Source organism: Phalangium opilio, unplaced genomic scaffold, assembly GCF_054372755.1.
Source record: "Phalangium opilio isolate 3A_F unplaced genomic scaffold, DU_Popi_V2 ptg000101l_1, whole genome shotgun sequence".
In the NCBI taxonomy this organism is placed as follows: domain Eukaryota; kingdom Metazoa; phylum Arthropoda; class Arachnida; order Opiliones; family Phalangiidae; genus Phalangium; species Phalangium opilio.
Window position 1 is genome coordinate 2,927,276 of NW_028324204.1, and position 20,841 is coordinate 2,948,116.

The 20,841-nt window shown below is 31.8% G+C and overlaps 2 protein-coding genes across 3 annotated transcripts; one reads left to right on the top strand and one right to left on the bottom strand.

The window, feature by feature from the left end:
* The first annotated feature begins 4,943 nt into the window (after positions 1–4,943).
* Positions 4,944–6,523, top strand: LOC149630955 (uncharacterized). The gene is made up of 2 exons (XM_089851156.1): positions 4,944–6,174; positions 6,351–6,523. Exons 1-2 carry the CDS (start codon positions 4,944–4,946, stop codon positions 6,521–6,523), a joined length of 1,404 nt encoding a protein of 467 aa, XP_089707282.1.
* Positions 6,524–13,175: 6,652 nt separating this feature from the next.
* On the bottom strand, positions 13,176–14,756 carry LOC149630956 (uncharacterized). Of its 2 annotated transcripts, XM_089851167.1 has the most exons (3): positions 14,604–14,756; positions 14,207–14,530; positions 13,176–14,134 (listed from the first exon to the last, which is right to left on the bottom strand). In XM_089851167.1, exons 1-3 carry the CDS (start codon positions 14,629–14,631, stop codon positions 13,620–13,622), a joined length of 867 nt encoding a protein of 288 aa, XP_089707293.1. In that variant the 5' UTR covers positions 14,632–14,756; the 3' UTR covers positions 13,176–13,619. The 2 variants fall into 2 exon arrangements, with proteins under 2 accessions (XP_089707293.1, XP_089707292.1); XM_089851166.1 differs by having other exon boundaries at positions 13,177–14,530; positions 14,604–14,753.
* Between the last annotated feature and the right edge of the window lie 6,085 nt (positions 14,757–20,841).

Here is a 20,841-nt window from a genome sequence, read left to right on the forward strand (position 1 = left end):
TTCATGGTTTGAGAGTTCTACAAAACTAATCAAAATCAAATGATATAACTTTACGATTAAGAGTTAAATTCCAGCGATTTTGAAGTTCTTCCAATTTATAGGAAATAGTTATAGTTATTTAGAAATTATCCACAACTTCCAAGAAAGTATTTGCCTGGCGTCTATTGCTATATATTCCCCGCAAACGAAGAACTCTTTCATTTTTAAATTTCGCAAAATCACCAGCGGCAATTAAATCTAACAACATTCCATTCTATAATGCTGCCAAACAAAACAAGAGGATCTAGCTCAAAATTAGGCCACATCACTTGCGATCTCTCGTTATCCCTGATTCAATCAATTTTGTTCTACTGAAATATCCTCTAGTATTCCGGTGAAAAAAGGGTGGGTGCCGGTTTATTTTTCCTTTCCCTGTGATGCAACGTGGATCACACGTGTTCACGGCCATACTTCCTCATATCCGTTAAAAAGATAATCTTCTAAGCAAGCGCCTATACGACCCTCTTTCCCTTCGACCGCTTCTACTTTTCCCCTCTCTTAAAGCTTTTTGGCACGGTTCAAAATATCATCTTCTAGTTCTTCTCAATGATAAATGTATAGAGTGTATAAAACCAATAAACATTTATATTCTACGTTTCAAATACTGTCATTTTTTAACTTACTTCATAAATAAGTACAACATTATATGCTTATCGGAATCTATGTTATTAGGTATAAATTAAATGTAATTAACGATACTCAAGTACTTCCTCAAACATTCTCAATGATAAATGTATAGAGTGTATAAAACAAATAAACATTTATATTCAACGTTTCAAATACTGTCATTTTTTGGCTTACTTCATAAATAAGTACAACATATTATGGTTATCGGAATCTATGTTATTAGATATAAGTTAAATTTAATTAACGATACTCAAGTACTTCCTCAAAAATTCTCAATGATTAATGTATAGAGTGTATAAAACAAAGAAACATTTATATTCAACGTTTCAAATACTGTCATTTTTTAGCTTACTTCATAAATAAGTACAACATATTATGGTTATCGGAATCTATGTTATTAGATATAAGTTAAATTTAATTAACGATACTCAAGTACTTCCTCAAAAATTCTCAATGATTAATGTATAGAGTGTATAAAACAAAGAAACATTTATATTCAACGTTTCAAATACTGTCATTTTTTAGCTTACTTGATAAATAAGTACAACATAATATGCTTATCGGAATCTATGTTATTAGATATAAGTTAAATGTAATTAACGATAGTCAAGTACTTCCTTAAGCTATTAGAAATGTATCAACCCCTAGTGTATGGCGGTAAAAAAAAAACATAAAATTATTCAAATTTTAATTATATTAAGACTGAAGGGACAGATATTATAAAAAAACGTCTTGGTTTGGACCAAGGCCGAAAAAACAAACGATATGTCTGAGGTTTATTAATTGACTGAAGTTCAGATATTGCAATTTTTTTTAAATTATTTTTATTCCTTTAATCCTTAATCATTATTTAATTCAATCAACTGATTTTACTGTTAATCGATCTATTCCCTCTAAATTAATATAAAAAATTACATATCTACGCTTTTTGAAGAATAATTCCATTTTCCGAAAATATTTTATCATGAAATTAATTATTTTGAAGGGATATCGTGTCGATACTCACTTACTTGTAAGCACCTTGACGGACATAGTTTTAATTAAGGCTGGCTTGACAAATTTTCAAGTTTGCACCAAAAAATTTTAAATCTGTTGTAAGTTGCTGAGAAGACTGATGTTCCATAAAATATGATAAAGAATTTATTTTGCTCAAATTAATTTATTAACTAATGTTGTCTACTTAAGACGAAGCAACAACCTTAGTACTCTGTGGTTTCTTTTAGTAGGTAGCTCTCCTTTTATGCACTGGAAAAATATGATATCGGTATAAATATTATAAAAAAAGTCTTGGTTTCGACCACGACCGAAAAAACAAACTATATGTGTGAGGTTTATGAATTGGCTGAAGTCTCAGATATTGCAATTTTTTTTAGTTATTTTTATCCATTTAATCCTTAAAAAATATTAAATTCAATCAACTGATTTTACTGTTAATCGATCTATTCCCTATAAATTAATTGAAAAAATTACATATCTACGCTTTTTCAAGAACAATTACATTTTCCGAAAACATTTTATCATGAAATTAATTATTTTGAAGGGAGTACGTGCTGAGGGATCAATAATGAATATTTGAAATACTCTGTCTAAAAAGACCAAGCGAACTTTGAGATAATTCGAAAGGAAAATGTAAATTTTTAAAAGTGGATTCCAAACCAGGGTGTTGCACTAATTCATACATTTAATTTCGTATATCGAAATGCTACATTTCTAATGTCGCGACTATGAAGGAAAGGTTGCACTGCAATTTCCCTCTTCGTACTTTAGAATTTGAATAGTCACCACCCCTTTCTACATTGTTGGCGTTACTTGTACACCGGTAACGTATTACGCATAATCATTTTAGCACGCGTAATTACCATTTCGGAAAACACACAGTGGCGAGGCCACCATTGGGTATTCTCCCTCGCACCAAGGGTCACCGCCAGACGGTAACAAAGTTGACTACAGGCAGGAGGCTAGTCAACTTGCACTGCCTATAGCGGTGCTTCTAGGCGAGAGAGAGAAGACCTTAATGGCGGCATCACACCTGTGTTTTAATTCTCTGTATGTAATTTCTAAAATGGTCTACTCACTTACAAATTTACACCGATTAGACTGAGTGATCGGTCCTTCAGGCGCTAGCGAGTGTCAAGCCACAACAATAATCATTCTTGTACACGAACGTTTTATAGTTTTAGGTTATTAAGGTTGACGGGCAAGTCCGGAGAGTCATGTACCGTTCACTAATGTGAAAAGGTTTCGACCTATATGGTAATATTTGCTGGGTGTATTGCGTCGGCTCAGATGACCCAAAACACTGGAACCACTGGTGATTGTAAAATTTTATATATTGGGGAAATGGAGGAAGGGGGGGGTTAAGTTAAGTGTGACCTTCTTCGTTTAAATGGTAATGAATGGAGATGAAACAAGCCATTGGTACTGAAACGTATTTCTTTTTTTGTAATCTTTACCCTTACCTTTGGTTATATACCGATATCATATTTGTCCAGTGTTACAGATAGCTACCTATTAAATGAAACCACACAGGATAAACGATGTTGCTTTGTCTAAAATAGACGACATTAGTTATTTAGTTTATTAACTAGTCTGAACCAAATAAATTTAAATTATCATATTTTTTTGAACATCAGTCTTCTTAGCAACTTACAGATTTAAACGTTTTTGGGTGCAAATTAGAAAATTTGTCAAGCCAGCAACAATTAAATCTATGTCCGTCAAGGTGCTTACACGAAATCCCTTCAAAATAATTAATTTCATGATAAAATGTTTTCGGAAAATGTAATTGTTCTTGAAAAAGCGTAGATATGTAATTTTTTCAATTAATTTAGAGGGAATAGATCGATTAACAGTAAAATCAGTTGATTGAATTTAATATTTTTGAAGGATTAAATGGATAAAAATAACTAAAAAAAATTGCAATATCTGAAACTTCAGCCAATTGATAAACCTCACACATCGTTTGTTTTTTCGGTCTTGGTCCAAACCAAGACGTTTTTTACCTCTCCGAGTGACGTATGTCACGGAGAGGTTCTAAAATCGACAGGCATGGGTGTGTGTGCGTTTGCATTACTATACTTATGAGGACCGCGACGAGAAAACACACCAATCCTGTGGGGACCGTAGTCACTTATGGGGACGCACACCCCGGTCCCCATTAAACCCAAAAATAACATATGCTCAAATTAATTATTTTTTGATTTTAATTGCTTATATATATATATATATATATATATATATATATATATATATATATATATATATATATATATATATATATATATATATATATATATATATATATATATATATATATATATACATATATACATATATATACACATATATAACTGTGACGGGCAGTTTTTTGGGAAGCAAAAGAGTTTTCTTTGCTCTGGAAATTGCAAACGCAGAATTCACGAGGGTTGCAGTAGCAAATCTTCCTATACGTGCTCGCACTGCAAATCCGCTGCAAGGAATTCCAGAAGTCCCATTCGTAGGACAAGCACATTAGCAGACATGCATGAGGCCTTTAACAACCTGCTTAAAGTTGATAGCCTCACGCGCGAACCGGACTCGGTCCTGGACGTAATATTACTGAAACTTGACTCCCTACAAACCCAAATGGCGACTTTGGAATCCAAAGTTATTGCATTGGAAGCAGACAAGAGCTACCTGGAAAAAGAAAACGCCGAGCTAAAGGCCACTATCGAGAAGGGTAGGCAAAGCTGCCTCTGTGCCAAAGGTACATCGAACACTGGTCATACCTTTACGGCTCCCTGGGCCACAGCTTCGACTCAACCCCCATGGCTACGAGCACCACCAGTCCCTGGTGGTGGGGCAATTCTGAATCGTGGTCCAATTCCCTATCAAACGGCTAGGCCTACTATTGTAAATGCAAGAGTTCCACAGCAAGTTACAACCGGAAAAGCCACCGAATCACGTATTAAAACGGCCCCCAAAGTTTCTCGAACGCCTCCAAAGGCCCTGTTTGTCAGCCGGCTTGCGAAATCACTCCTGTCCACGGAATTGCAGGCGACGCTTAATGAGGTAGCCCGGATCAATTCTTCCCACTGCATAAGACTTAAATCTAAGAGCCCAACGGCGTCACATTCCTCGTTTTACGTTACCTGCACAGACCAGAATGATTTTGACAAAATAAGCGACCCTGAAATCTGGCCAGAGGATTGTATCATGGCCCCCTTTCACGGCGTTCCTAGACCGGAACACAAACACGAATCGGAAACAAAACCACCGGATTCCTCCGATGCCGATCAATGAGCCAACTTAAAATTGCTTACCAGATCACTCGGGGTTTACGAACCAAGGCTAATGAATTCTTGGACAATATTATTACCGAAAACTATGACCTTATTTGTATTACCGAAACTTGGTTTAACAATCAACATTTCTCAGATGACTATTTTCCAAACACTTATCGGGTTTTTCGCGCGGATCGACCTGATCCAGACTTTAAAAATGTTCGCGGCGGTGGAGCTCTGATTGCGATCAAAAAGTCATTTGTTTGCACGCGAAGACGTGACCTCGAACTTTTAGATGAATGCATTTTTCTGCAAGTTAAAACTGCCTCTGGTGGGTCATTCCTTATTTCCAATGTATATTTTCCTCCTCACTCCACGGAAATATCTTACCAACTCTTCTCTCAGCATCTGTCTAAGGTTTTAGCTGCTAACGACCTTGACCTCATCCTATTGGGTGATTTTAACCTACCAGGGGTGGATTGGGCTTTAACGTCCACTCAGGGCTGCACCTCCGTTGTCAAGTCCAAAGCACTTACCGTCTTTGAAATGTGCTTTTCCCTTAACCTATTTCAACTAAATGCATTTCCGAATAGTCGCGGTAATATTTTAGATCTATGTCTGTCAAATGTCAATGGTCTTATCGTCAGCTCGTTGCCTGTCCCCTTAGTCAAAGTCGACGACTATCATCCCCCGATTCAAATCGATTACTCTATAGAACCGTATAAACAACTCAATCATACCGAGCCATCCTACAACTACAAAAAAGGCGATTACGACGCTCTTTACAAAAACCTAAGAGACCATAATTGGTCTGTTATTTCAAACTCGGATAATGTTGACATATGCGTTGAACATTTAACATGTACCGTACAAGCTGCCATGCGTATTTCTATCCCTCTGCGACGTCCTATCTCGAACTCTCAGTTCCCGTCTTGGTACTCTTGGGACCTACGGCGTGCTCTTAAACAAAAACGCTATTTCTTCAGAAAACATAAGCGGACTAATGCTTTGTCAGACTTCATTGAATTCAAGAAATATCGTTCATTGGTAAAACGGTACACAGTAAGAGATAGGACCACGCACACGCGGTCGAAATGCGAGGAGGCCTTGTCCAATCCGAAAAAGTTTTGGAGCTTCGTGAATGGCAATATCAAGGACAAATCTAACTTAACCTCCCTCAAAGTAAATAACGAATTGATAACAGATAACACAGAAATTGCCACTTTATTTCAACGACAGTTTGCTAGTATTTCAGTTGACCAAACCGATTCAAACACCTTGTATCAATTTGACAATCCCAATATGTTTTCGAATTCTTATACAAATCAGACACTGTCGCAGAAAGATATATACGACTCGATTAAGAGACTACCTGCTAAGCTTTCTACAGGGGTAGACGGAATCCCCGCATTTATTGTGAAGGGTTGCTGGGAAATCTTGCTACCAGTTTTGGTATACATATTCAATCTGTCCTTGAGATCGAAAATCTTCCCTACACAGTGGAAGAAAGCAATTTTGGTACCAATCTACAAATCTGGTCCTGCCCATCTTGCAAAAAATTATCGCCCAATCTCACTTTTACCGGTATTCGCTAAGATCTTTGACATGTCTGTCCACACTCACCTCCAGAATTGGTTTGCCACCTTCCCTAATGATTGCCAACATGGTTTCCTTAAAGGAAAAAGCGTCGATACAAACCACGCTTGCTTGATGAATTATATGGCTCCAGTCGTGGAATGTCGTGGCCAGGTTGACGTAATTTACCTAGATCTGGCCAAGGCATTCGACCGAGTATCGCTTGTTATCCTGTTGCAAAAGTTACGACTGCTAGGGGTGGATGGAGAATTATTAAGCTGGATAGGCAACTACCTAACTGGACGAGTAAATGTAATTAAATGTAATGGCACTATAACACCAACAACTTACCAAGTCCCATGCGGCGTTCCCCAAGGTTCCTCCTTGGGGCCGTTGCTGTTCAATATTTATATTTATGATCTTCAATTCTCAGTAGTAAACTCTAAATTACTTCAATTCGCAGACGACAACAAAGTTTGCAAAGTTATAAATTCCGCGAGAGATAGCGAACTTCTCCAACAGGACCTTAATGCTATAGCAGATTGGTGCCAGAAAAACAACCTTCCAATAAACCCCGAAAAATCGGTACACATGATATACACTAGAAGGATTAGTAGAAAGTTAACTACTACATACACTTTAGAAAAGCTCCTCATTCCTCAAAAGCAAACCATCAGGGACCTAGGTGTAATATTCGACAGCCACTTATTATTTCGGGAGCACATAACTATGACTTTTAATAGATGTCGCCGTACTTTGGCAGTGGCCTTGAAATTATCACGAACCCTGCGTTCGCCGGCACATTTTCGAATGTTATACTTAGGTCTTGTACGTTCACGCCTGCTATATGGATCAATAGCATGGGGTGGCTGTAGCCTATACCTACGTAACAAAATAGAGGGCGTGCAACGCAAATTCACACACAATATGCACACATATTTTATGCGCAACATAATCTACAATTATGAGGACATGTTGACAAGATTAAATTTAAAAACTACCCAACATACTTCAAATGTTATAGATGTTAAGTTCCTATGGAAATTATTACAAAATCTGATTTCATTACCGGAGCTTCTTGTGGTCCTAAGCATCAATGTACCTAGGAACACAAGAAACCCCAGTACCTTCTACGTGGCACATAAATCTTTAAATCCAATGTCCAGAATGCAAACTGTCTGCAACCAATTCGATGAAACCATTGACATTTTCAGCACTAAACATGGGTTTATCAATTAATACTACTTTCATTGTCTGTTTTAACTGTTAATTTATTTGAAATGTGTACAATCTCGTGAGCCGTGTAAGCTTTTTTTGTGCACAATAAACAATTATTATTATTATTATTATTATTATATATATGTATATACATATATATATATATATATATATATGTATATATATATGTATATATATATATATATATATATATGTATATATATATATATATATGTATATATATATATATATATATGTATATATATATATATATATATATATGTATATATATATATATATATATATGTATATATATATATATATATGTATATATATATATATATATATATATATATATATATACATATATATATATATATTACTAATTTCCATTACGACGGAATATACCAAAACTGAGAGGTTCTTAAAGTCCATAACGGAGCTAAGAAATCAATATCTGAATACTTAATGGGTAACTTGAGGTGTACTATACAATGCCTTATTTTTAATATATTTAAACGTTTAGTTAATAAAAAAAACGTTGGGAATAGGGTCCAAATTTAAACACAAAATTTGAATATTTCGAATTTCAATTTAACAGAAAGACATCAAAAACACGAAGATATTTCTACTTCGTTATACGATATCTAATTAAATCGCATTATTTTCACCAAAAGCAAAAAACATGAAAAACCGTTGGCTCAAAGGTCCCCGTAAAGGACTTAAAAATCCAAAATTAGACACAAAATTGTGTAATTTATAAATTTAATTTATAAAGGTTTTTTTAAACAATTTTCGATACGACAACTTACGAAGTTTACTATTATTCATTTATATGAAAAATAATAATACAACGTTAAGAAAAGGGTCCCCATAGCGGATGTAGTAATTCAAATTTAAACACAAAATGTGATTTATTACAAATTTCAATTTAACAGAAAGATATCAGAACCACAAAGATATTTCTACTTCGTTATACGATATCAAGAATTCTAGATACATCGCATTATTTTCACCAAAAGCAAAAAACATGAAAAACCGTTATCTCAAATGTCCCCATAAAGGATTTAAAGACACAAAATGGTGTAAATTATAAATTTCAAGTAAAAGGTTTTTTTTAAATAATTTTATACACGACAACCTTCGAAGTTAACTTTTATTCATCCATATGAAAGATAATAAAATAAACATTGGGAATGGGGTCCCCATAGCCGATGTTGTAATTCAAATTTAAACACAAATGTGATTTATTACAAATTTCAATTTAACAGAAAGACATCAAAAACACGAAGATATTTCTACTTCGTTATACGATATCTAGTTAAATCGCATTATTTTGACCAAAAGCAAAAAACATGAAAAACCGTTGGCTCAAAGGTCCCCGTAAAGGCTTTGAAAATCCAAGATTAGACACAAAATGGTGTAAATTATAAATTTCAAGAAAAAGGTTTTTTTTAAATAATTTTATACACGCCAACCCTCGAAGTTAACTTTTATTCATCCATGTGAAAGATATTAAAAAAAAACGTTGGAAATGGGGTCCCCATAGCGGATGTAGTAATTCAAATTTAAACACAAAATGTGATTTATTACAAATTTCAATTTAACAGAAATCCATCAAAAACACGAAGATATTTCTACTTCGTTATACGATATCTAGTTAAATCGCATTATTTTCACCAAAAGCAAAAAACATGAAAAACCGTTGGCTCAAAGGTCCCCGTAAAGGCTTTGAAAATCCAAGATTAGACACAAAATGGTGTAAATTATAAATTTCAAGAAAAATGTTTTTTTTTAAATAATTTTATACACGCCAACCCTCGAAGTTAACTTTTATTCATCCATGTGAAAGATATTAAAAAAAAACGTTGGAAATGGGGTTCCCATAGCGGATGTAGTAATTCAAATTTAAACACAAAATGTGATTTATTACAAATTTCAATTTAACAGAAAGTCATCAAAAACACGAAGATATTTCTTCTTCGTTATACGATATCAAGAATTCTAGATACATCGCATTATTTTCACCAAAAGCAAAAAACATGAAAAACCGTTATCTCAAATGTCCCCATAAAGGATTTAAAGACACAAAATGGTGTAAATTATAAATTTCAAGTAAAAGGTTTTTTTTAAATAATTTTATACACGACAACCTTCGAAGTTAACTTTTATTCATCCATATGAAAGATAATAAAATAAACATTGGGAATGGGGTCCCCATAGCGGATGTTGTAATTCAAATTTAAACACAAATGTGATTTATTACAAATTTCAATTTAACAGAAAGACATCAAAAACACGAAGATATTTCTACTTCGTTATACGATATCTAGTTAAATCGCATTATTTTGACCAAAAGCAAAAAACATGAAAAACCGTTGGCTCAAAGGTCCCCGTAAAGGCTTTGAAAATCCAAGATTAGACACAAAATGGTGTAAATTATAAATTTCAAGAAAAAGGTTTTTTTTAAATAATTTTATACACGCCAACCCTCGAAGTTAACTTTTATTCATCCATGTGAAAGATATTAAAAAAAAAACGTTGGAAATGGGGTCCCCATAGCGGATGTAGTAATTCAAATTTAAACACAAAATGTGATTTATTACAAATTTCAATTTAACAGAAATCCATCAAAAACACGAAGATATTTCTACTTCGTTATACGATATCTAGTTAAATCGCATTATTTTCACCAAAAGCAAAAAACATGAAAAACCGTTGGCTCAAAGGTCCCCGTAAAGGCTTTGAAAATCCAAGATTAGACACAAAATGGTGTAAATTATAAATTTCAAGAAAAATTTTTTTTTAAATAATTTTATACACGCCAACCCTCGAAGTTAACTTTTATTCATCCATGTGAAAGATATTAAAAAAAAACGTTGGAAATGGGGTTCCCATAGCGGATGTAGTAATTCAAATTTAAACACAAAATGTGATTTATTACAAATTTCAATTTAACAGAAAGTCATCAAAAACACGAAGATATTTCTTCTTCGTTATACGATATCAAGAATTCTAGATACATCGCATTATTTTCACCAAAAGCAAAAAACATGAAAAACCGTTATCTCAAATGTCCCCATAAAGGATTTAAAGACACAAAATGGTGTAAATTATAAATTTCAAGTAAAAGGTTTTTTTTAAATAATTTTATACACGACAACCTTCGAAGTTAACTTTTATTCATCCATATGAAAGATAATAAAATAAACATTGGGAATGGGGTCCCCATAGCGGATGTTGTAATTCAAATTTAAACACAAATGTGATTTATTACAAATTTCAATTTAACAGAAAGACATCAAAAACACGAAGATATTTCTACTTCGTTATACGATATCTAGTTAAATCGCATTATTTTGACCAAAAGCAAAAAACATGAAAAACCGTTGGCTCAAAGGTCCCCGTAAAGGCTTTGAAAATCCAAGATTAGACACAAAATGGTGTAAATTATAAATTTCAAGAAAAAGGTTTTTTTAATAATTTTAGATACGACAACTTACGAAGTTTACTATTATTCATTTATATGAAAAATAATAATACAACGTTAAGAAAAGGGTCCCCATAGCGGATGTAGTAATTCAAATTTAAACACAAAATGTGATTTATTAAAAATTTCAATTTAACAGAAAGACATCAAAACCACGAAGATATTTCTACTTCGTTATACGATATCTAGATAAATCGCATTATTTTCACCAAAAGCAAAAAACATGAAAAACCGTTGCGTCAAAGGTCCCCGTAAAGGATTTAAAAATACAAAATTAGACGGAAAATGGTGTGAATTATAAATTTCTATTACAAAGGTTTTTTAAATAATTTTATACACGACAACCCTCGAAGTTCACTTCTATTCATCCATATGAAAAATAATGAAAAAAACGTCGGTAAAAGGATCCTCATAGCAGAAGTGGTTAGTGAAATTTAAACATTAACTGGAAATTATTACGAATCGGCAATCTAGCTTAATTTTCTGCAATAGGTAATCTAGCTTAACTTCCTTTAATCGGTAATCTAGCTTAACTTCCTTTAATCGGTATTCTAGTTTAATGATAATAATGAAATGAAATGAAATGAAAAGATTGTTTATTGTGTATACAAAAAACCGCGAGGGTTCACGAGAATATACACATAGGGCTTATACAAGTTACTTACAGTGCAGTACAATGAAAAGAAAAAAATGGCAATAGTGCCGAGACATAACTACATACTTTGTTAAAATAGTTTACTTTGTTACATAATAGTTTGTTATTTCAAAATTGTATAATAGATATCAACATATGTTATATTTATTTATCGAATATCTTTATAATGCATGCAAAACAAGTCGAAAGTGCTACCAAAAGAATCATAATGTCGTTGCATACGTTGCATGGGATCGAGTTTGCGGTTCTTGACATAAAACGTCTGAGTCCGTCGCAGACTTTTAGGGACTAGAAAATTTAGTTTGACTAATAATGCACTCAATGGTATAATATTACGAACTAACTTGAATAAAAATTTAACATCGTTAATTTTCATGGTGTATTCCAAAGACTTAAGGTTTAGTTCATTTAAAAGAGATTCGTAAATATATGGTAAATGACTTAGAAAAAAACTATGAACGTACTCGATAAACTTTCTTTGTATTCCTTCTATTCGATAGAGAAGGTACAGACTACACCCTCCCCATACCAGAGAACCATACAGGGCACGAGAGCGCACTAGACTAAGGTACAAAATTCTAAAATGATGTAATGACTTAAGTGAGCGAGATAGTTTATAACAGACAGCTAGCGTCCGCCTACATCGATTTACACAATTGGCTATATGCTCGCGAAAAAATAGTTCCCTATCAAAAATAACTCCCAAGTCATTTACTTGCAATTTTTGCGGAATTACCGCGCCAGCAACACTATATGTGGAATGCACCTCGCGGCAAAACCTTCTTGTGAAAGTCACGTGTATGGACTTGGAAGGGTTGATCGCTAGGTTGTTGCGAGTGCACCAATGGGCAATGGCATGCAAATCTTCCTGTAGCTTCGCAGAATCGTCAGGTGTATTTATAATATGACAAACTTTGTTGTCATCCGCAAATTGGAATAGGGTACAATGCTTAACCGAGGATTGCAAGTCATACAGATATATATTAAAAAGCAATGGTCCTAGCGAGGATCCTTGCGGTACCCCGCAATTCACCCTATAAGACACATCTGAAAGTTGACCGTTACATTTTAACACATTAACACGGTCTGATAAATAGCTGCGTAACCAACCAAGAGATTCACTGCCAATGCCCATAAAATGAAGTTTTTGTAGAAGGACTCCGTGGGAGATGCGGTCAAACGCCTTAGCCAAATCGAGATAAATGACATCGACTTGGCCTTGCCCCTCGACCACAGGTCCCGCGAAGTCCAAAAAACATAATAATAATAATAATAATAATAATAATAATAATAGGCTTTTATTTAGGATATACCTTTAAGAATTTTCTTATTAACAAAAGCGTCCTGCTTTTAAGTTAAGATTTTAAGATTAAAAAAAGAAAAGCTCTAATTTTTCTGCTATTACTCAAGACTAGTAAGATTGTTCAAATAATTGTTTATCTTATCTATAACAAGTTTATAAGATTGTTTTTGTTTGATGTCCATTGGGAGTCTATTCCCGAGCTCTATACCCTTATGCTTCAAGCTTTTATTTCTATATCTGGAGACGTTTTCCGTATAGAAGTTATTTGTTGTGCCACGAGTTTTTACGTTATTATTGGTTGTTTGAAACCATCCTGGAATAAAGTCAGGGTAATAACTAATTTTTATCCTGTACATGAATTTCAACACTTCTAGGTGGTAATTATGTTGCAGAGATGTAATATTAGCTTTTGCGCTGGCAGCTGTGAGTCAAATTTTTGCGCTTTAGCTATTATCTTGATACACTCTTCATGTTTAGCAGTTCCCCTGCTATGTTCACAAAGCATTCGTTAAGCATGTTTGCTACAGTTTCTGGATCTTTGTTTTTATTGGCCTTGTATTCCATCTCCGTTATAGGTTTGGTATGCTTTTGCTTGAGGTATGGCTTAATGGTTTTCCAAATACTGGTCGTTTCATTACTGCCGATTCCAATATTAATTTTGAAGTATCTTGTCTTCTCTTTATGGATAAGAGCGTTGACCAAGTTTGTCTGTTTCCTGTACATATTTTGGTACTTTTCCTTATGACCATGGTTTACTGTTCTTGTCTTTGTCTTGAATTTGTCTCTTATGTGAATTTGATGTTTTATATTTGAGGTTAGCCACGGGGCACTTTCAATAGATACATATTTTTCTCTTAGCGGAGCATGCTTGTCCATGTGGTTAATTATTTCAGTTTTTAACATCTGTAAGCTCCTTTCTGGGCTGTCAATGGATTCCTCAGCCTTGTTTAATTTTCTATGGAGTTCTTGAACGAATTTCGTCATTTTTATTTTCTTATAGTTACTGGTGGAGGTAATTTTATTATGCAGTTTTATACTCATTTTCTTCCTTATGATCCATTTCATGTCGTGGTCAGATGCTCCACATGGCTTTACTATGACCTCTGTGACTCGTTCCGGGTGATTTACATAAATATTATCAGTCAAACTTGTTGAGTTTAGGGTAATTCTGGTCGGGGATGTTATCATTTGTATGAAATTCCCCAGTGTCTTGAGAGGTAGTCTTGCCTTTGCCGATAGCGTGGTGGCTTTGATGTTACAGTTCGTGTCCCCTATGATCAGAATTTCGTTGTTTGTCTTAAACAGTAAGAAATCAATGTTACTCCTTAGTTTAATGCCATAGACTTGTGCAGAGCTGTATTCTTAAAGAAAATTAATTAGATTTCAACCGAGGTTATCGACTCGCGAACAGACAGCGCTTGGATTCAAGCTTACTTAACTTTCTATAGAGTATTTCATCCATAAAACTTTAAATAGAATTACTCCAATTGTTTTCAACCACTAAACGCTAAAAAATGCGAGTTTCGAACGTGCTGTCAATTTCTAATAAAACAGGGCATCATTGAAAAAATCGTAAATCGAGGTATTTTTGAAAAACTAAAACTAAATATACTTAACATAAAAGTTTCTGAATATAAAGTAGAAAAGGACCTAATATAAAGATCTTATGTTCATTTAAAAACGTTTTGAATCCTAAGAAATTTATAATTTTTGGAATATACGGTCCAGAATTTGGCTTTTTTTTTTATAAAAAATCCAATGTTATTTCAATGGGAAGTTTCGAGTTTTTTTCCAAAAAGGCTGATTAATTTTATGTTAATGAAAACCACCTTTAGCAAATTGACTTTTTATAAAATAATCTATTAGATGGATCTCTTAGAAATTATAACCACATTGTGTGAGTCCGGGTTGATGTTCTATAGATTTTTTTAAAAACAGTAAAAATAATACGAAAAAGGTTAAAACCAATAAAAAAAACACCTCATTAATCATTAAAGGCTGTATGAAGTCTTATGTAAGAGAGGTTCCACTCTCCTAGAATTATAATAAGTTTCAGATAATTTAATGACAATCGAAAACTGCATAAAGCCAATGCTATGGTACTTAACAATTATAGACCGATTTCAAAAGGGGCGTCAAAGGAGCTGCTATCCTCAGTAGACTGATAGAGACATAGATCCGGTGAGAAAGGGGGTACTACTTCAGCGGGAACGAGTACGCTCTGCCTGCTCAACCCCCTTTTTAAATCGGTCTGCGGAAGATATTTTTAAAACGTCGCGCTTGCGCCGAGAGAAACATAAACGAGCTTCAGTCTCAACGCCGAAGGTCGGTACGGGGGGGCTATAAACTCGTCTCGTTTGCTCACCGTAACGCCCGCCAGAGAAAAAATGAAATGTGGAAGCTAAAAATTGGGAGTTTTCTCTTGCAAAGAGAAATATCAATTCAGCTTGAATCCCTTTTCACTCCCGCAATAATATTTAAAAAATTTTTATAGCCAAAAATAGAATTTTCGTGAATATTATATAATATAGCTTAATGGGTTGGGAGGAAAAAATTCGGTTCGATATTCTAATCAAGAATTAAATCTTTCCAGAGCAATTTTTTAAAAGAAAGGTTTTTTATGCATATCCACAATAAAATAGGTTCTAGCACGCAGTAAAAGTATTTGAATATTTTCTATTTATACTGAATTCGAAATCGTTATGTTAATCTCTATGAAGCTTAACATTACGAGGTGGATAATAGTTTGCGAGTTAGACGTTATTGTTGTAAAATTTCGAATCATAGGAAATGTTTGAACTCCTCAATTAAAACCAAATTTCTCTTATTGATAAAACTGAAATTCAAATTGTAATACATGTAATAGTTTCCAATTTCTGGGCCTTTGTGAGTTTACAAAACTGTGGCCAATGATTGTCTATATGTGAAGTTTTTTAAGCACTGCGAAGAAAAACTCGTTTTTGTATAATATACTGTATTTCAATTTTTATAGTCTAATACACTAAAGAATGACAAAGGTTAGAAGAATATATTTACGAATGGCATCGTCAATTAAACTTAGAATAGGGTTTTTAATAACTTCCTCTTTTATCAAAATATTTTTAATAACTTCCTCTTTTATCAAAATATTTTTAATAACTTCCTCTTTTATCAAAATATTTTCAATGCTTATTTTTTACTGCAAAGTGTTTTAATGGTTTTTCATTTTTTTTATTTGTGCACTTAAAAAATAATCATTAATTTGATAAAAACACGGTTTAGTTGATATTGAGAGTAAATTCTATTTTGTGTTTCATTTGACTTATTACATCTATAATACTTTTGTACCAACTATTTTTCACTTTCTTTGCTTTAAAGGAAAATTTGAAGAATTTATGATTCATCTTGAGTTTAACTGTGAAATTTTCATACCCGAGATGGCGACTTTTCGTCTTTTTTCTTTTAATGAATATTAAAAAACTTCCTCAACCAAACGCACGAAAAATGATTACAATTTTTGATGTAAACCTGTTTAAATGAAATGTTAATAAAATCCAGTATTGTGTCTAATTGTTACTATTTACACCTGTTATATGGACCCTTCTTCCAATGGATTTTTATGTTTTTGCTTTAGATAAAAACTGGATAATTTCCGAAGGTATCGTATAACCGTAGCCTACGTTAATCAAGGCCCGCGCATAGTGTTCTGGCTATGGGCGGCATTGAGAGTACGCGCCTGCTTGTTTTTTTGCACTTGATTCTCGAAAGGGGCGCATTTAGATAGTAAATGTCAAGGGATCTTCCATTTATTTGAATTTGTTGAGCGGGAAGATTAGAGGGATCATGCATAAAAATGTTTGGACTAAAATATTTATTTAAATATAGGAAAGTCATGCATTTCTTATATATTATTATAATAATTATTAAAAAGATGATAAAATTTATAATAATAATTATTAAAAAGATGATAAAATTTATAATAATAATTATTAAAAAGATGATAAAATTTATAATAATAATTATTAAAAAGATGATAAAATTTATAATAATAATTATTAAAAAGATGATAAAATTTATAATAATAATTATTAAAAAGATGATAAAATTTATAATAATAATTATTAAAAAGATGATAAAATTTATAATAATAATTATTAAAAAGATGATAAAATTTATAATAATAATTATTAAAAAGATGATAAAATTTATAATAATAATTATTAAAAAGATGATAAAATTTATAATAATAATTATTAAAAAGATGATAAAATTTATAATAATAATTTTTAGAAAGATGATAAAATTTATAATAATAATTATTAGAAAGAAAAAATTTATAATAATAATTATTAGAAAGAAAAAATTTATAATAATAATTATTAGAAAGAAAAAATTTATAATAATTATTATTAGAAAGATAAAATTTATAATAATTATTCTTAGAAAGATAAAATTTATAATAATTATTCTTAGAATGATAAAATTTATAATAATTATTCTTAGAATGATAAAATTTATAATAATTATTATTATAAAGATAAAATTTATAATAATTATTATTATAAAGATAAAATTTATAATAATTATTATTATAAAGATAAAATTTATAATTACTAAATTAGAAAGATAAAATTTATAATTACTAAATTAGAAAGATAAAATTTATAATTACAAAATTAAAAAGATAAAATTTATAATTACTAAATTAGAAAGATAAAATTTATAATTACTAAATTAGAAAGATAAAAATTATAATTACTAAATTAGAAAGATAAAATTTATAATTACTAAATTAGAAAGATAAAATTTATAATTACTAAATTAGAAAGATAAAATTTATAATTACTAAATTAGAATGATAAAATTTATAATTACTAAATTAGAATGATAAAATTTATAATTACTAAATTAGAATGATAAAATTTATAATTACTAAATTAGAATGATAAAATTTATAATTACTAAATTAGAATGATAAAATTTATAATTACTAAATTAGAATGATAAAATTTAAAATTACTAAATTTTAAAGATGAAAATCATGTTATTTTTATTAGAAAGTTAAAATAATTATAAGAGATAAAATAATAACTATGTAAGAAATACAATATTTATAATTATGTCCTTTCCACCCAGCTGTTATAACGCTAGAGGCAGTTTACGCGCCTTGTTCTCTCCCTCTAAGCCCTCTCTCCCCGTACGAAACATGATTTGGATTGCGACACGTGTTCCAATCACCCGCGAAAAGCAGATTTTAAATTTAAAACCGTAATCCTAAGAGCGCACCAAGCGGCGACAAGCGGCGATCCAAAATGCCAAAAATAAATCCTCGAAATCTAGGATGCGCGGGCCTTGATTAACGTAGGCTACGGTATAACACATTAAAGAGCCTCGAATATTTGATATCCACCTGTCCTGTTTCATTGAAATGCATAATACATCTCATTTTTGTTCAATTTTGAACTCTTATATCCACTATGGGGAGCCTTTTTCAAGCGGTATTTCATTATGTTTCTAGTTAGTAGTCTTTGTAAGTAAATAAAATCAATTTTCGATATATCCCTGTTGAATTGTAATTTTAATATCACCCATTTTACACTATTTTTCAGGTGAATAGTAAACTTCGTAAGGTGTCGTATCTAAACTTTTTAATATATACTTTTTTAATTGAAATTTAAAATTTACACCATTTTGTATCTAATTTTGGATTTTCACACCCTTTGTGGGGACCCTTGACCCAACGGTTTTTCATGTTTTTTATTTTAGGTGGAAATAATACCATTCCTTAAGGTTTCGTACATATAACGCAGTAGAGCTTTGTATTTTTGATATCTACCTGTTTAATTTAAATTTGTGATAAATAAAATTTGAATTTAAAATTGACTTACTACATCCGCTGTGGGGACCCTTTTTCCAACGGTTCTTTGTTATTTTCCTTGTGGATGAATAATAGTAAACTTCGTAAGGTATGATGTCTAAAAGTTTTGATATATACCTTTTTAATTGAATATTATAATTAACACCATTTTGTGTCTAATATTGAATTTTAAGCCCTTTACTGGGACCTTTGACCCAACGGTTTTTCATGTTTTTTGCTTTAGGTGAAAGAAATGGGATTTTTTGAGATATCGTATAACGAAGTTGAAACAGCTTCGTATTTTTTATATCTTCCCGTTTAATTGATATTTGTGATAAATAAAATTTTCTGTTTAAATTTGACTTACTACGTCCGCTTTTTCATTATTTTTCTTTGGTTGAAAAATAGTAAACTTGGTTAGGTGTCGTAACTAAGATTTTTGATATATAATGTACTATATATAAGGGCTGTGCGAGTCTTGATTTTTTGGTTTCGAGTCGAGCCTCCCGCCTCTCTTTTTTCGGTTTTCGAGCTTCGAGCCGAGTCTCGAGTTTCTTATCGAGCATCGAGCCTTTAGCTGCATGTTGAAAATCTGGTTTCGGGCTTTTATCGCGCCTTAAATTTCTATGGCGAGCCTTAACGACTTTCAATTTTAGCTCTTAATTTTCAATACTACTGTTTTATACATTTAATTACTTTTCTTAGGAAAGAACACTATTAAGTAGTAAATATAACAGATATACTTTTTTTGACTATAAATACACTTGAATCCTATTATCACTTTTGTAATTCCCTATAAACAGAGAAAAAACCACATGAAAATTGTTAATGAATTTTCCCATATTGGATGTAAAAGTGACAAATTAAACATAAAATTGGATTTATTAAAAATAATAATAATTTTAGAATACCTCAAAAAAGCGAGCGGTTTTAAGTGTAATAGGAGATAGCTCGTGAAATTTTCGACGAAAAAATGTATAACCGTTATAACAAGGGTCCTCAAAACGCGTATAAACAGTCAAAAATAAACACAAAAAGGGATTAATTCTCAATTTGAAAAATAGAGGTATATATCAAAAATTTTAGCCTATTTTAAGTACACCATTGGGCATCTATTTAGTTAATCTAAATCATATGAAAACCCTTGGAACAACGATCAGCATAACGGACGTAAACAGTTAGAGACGAGATGGGACATTTCTGGATTTCAAGTAAATAAGATATTGAAAATACAAGGCTATATTAAATGTTTTATACCTTTGAAACAAAAGTTCAAATTTCTGTGCATAGCATTATGAAAACACTAAAAACCGTTGATTCTGGAGGTAAAAATCAAAGTTAAAAACAGGTCCAGATTTATTCTAGATTTCAATTAAACATTATATCTAAATTATGATTCTAATTTACTGCATGATTCAGAATCTTAAGAAATTATCTACTTTCATCCAAATTCTAAAATAGATTTCATATGGAATTATTTTAAATTTCAATTTAATATGTTTATATATTAAATTCGAGGCTATTTTCAGTGCGTTGTACCTTAGGAGATTTAATAATTTTCAATTTTCAACAAAAAAAAAATAAAAATCATGAAGAAAAAGGTCCCAAAATTGAATGTAAAACCTCAACACCAAAAACATTTTCGATTGATTTTTAAGTCTAATGAATTTGGAAGATAGAAGAAATACCTGGCTTGATTAAGTGTGATATTCATCTTAAGCAAGACCACGAAAACCTGTAGGAAAAAAGGTCCCCATATCAAATGTAAAAACTAAAATAAAACACAAAGTAAGATTTATTCTCAATTTAGAAAAACAGATGTATATCTGGATTACG

Bases quoted from the DNA above. Each gene is read 5' to 3' on its own strand.
- LOC149630956 (XM_089851166.1), bottom strand. From the start codon at position 14,631: ATGGATGAAATACTCTATAGAAAGTTAA. The intron at 14,531-14,603 runs GTAAGCTTGAAT...ATTTTCTTTAAG, and splicing joins AATACTCTATAGAAAGTTAA to AATACAGCTCTGCACAAGTC.
- LOC149630955 (XM_089851156.1), top strand. From the start codon at position 4,944: ATGAGCCAACTTAAAATTGCTTACCAGATCACTCGGGGTTTACGAACC. The intron at 6,175-6,350 runs GTATTTCAGTTG...TTTATTGTGAAG, and splicing joins ATTTCAACGACAGTTTGCTA to GGTTGCTGGGAAATCTTGCT.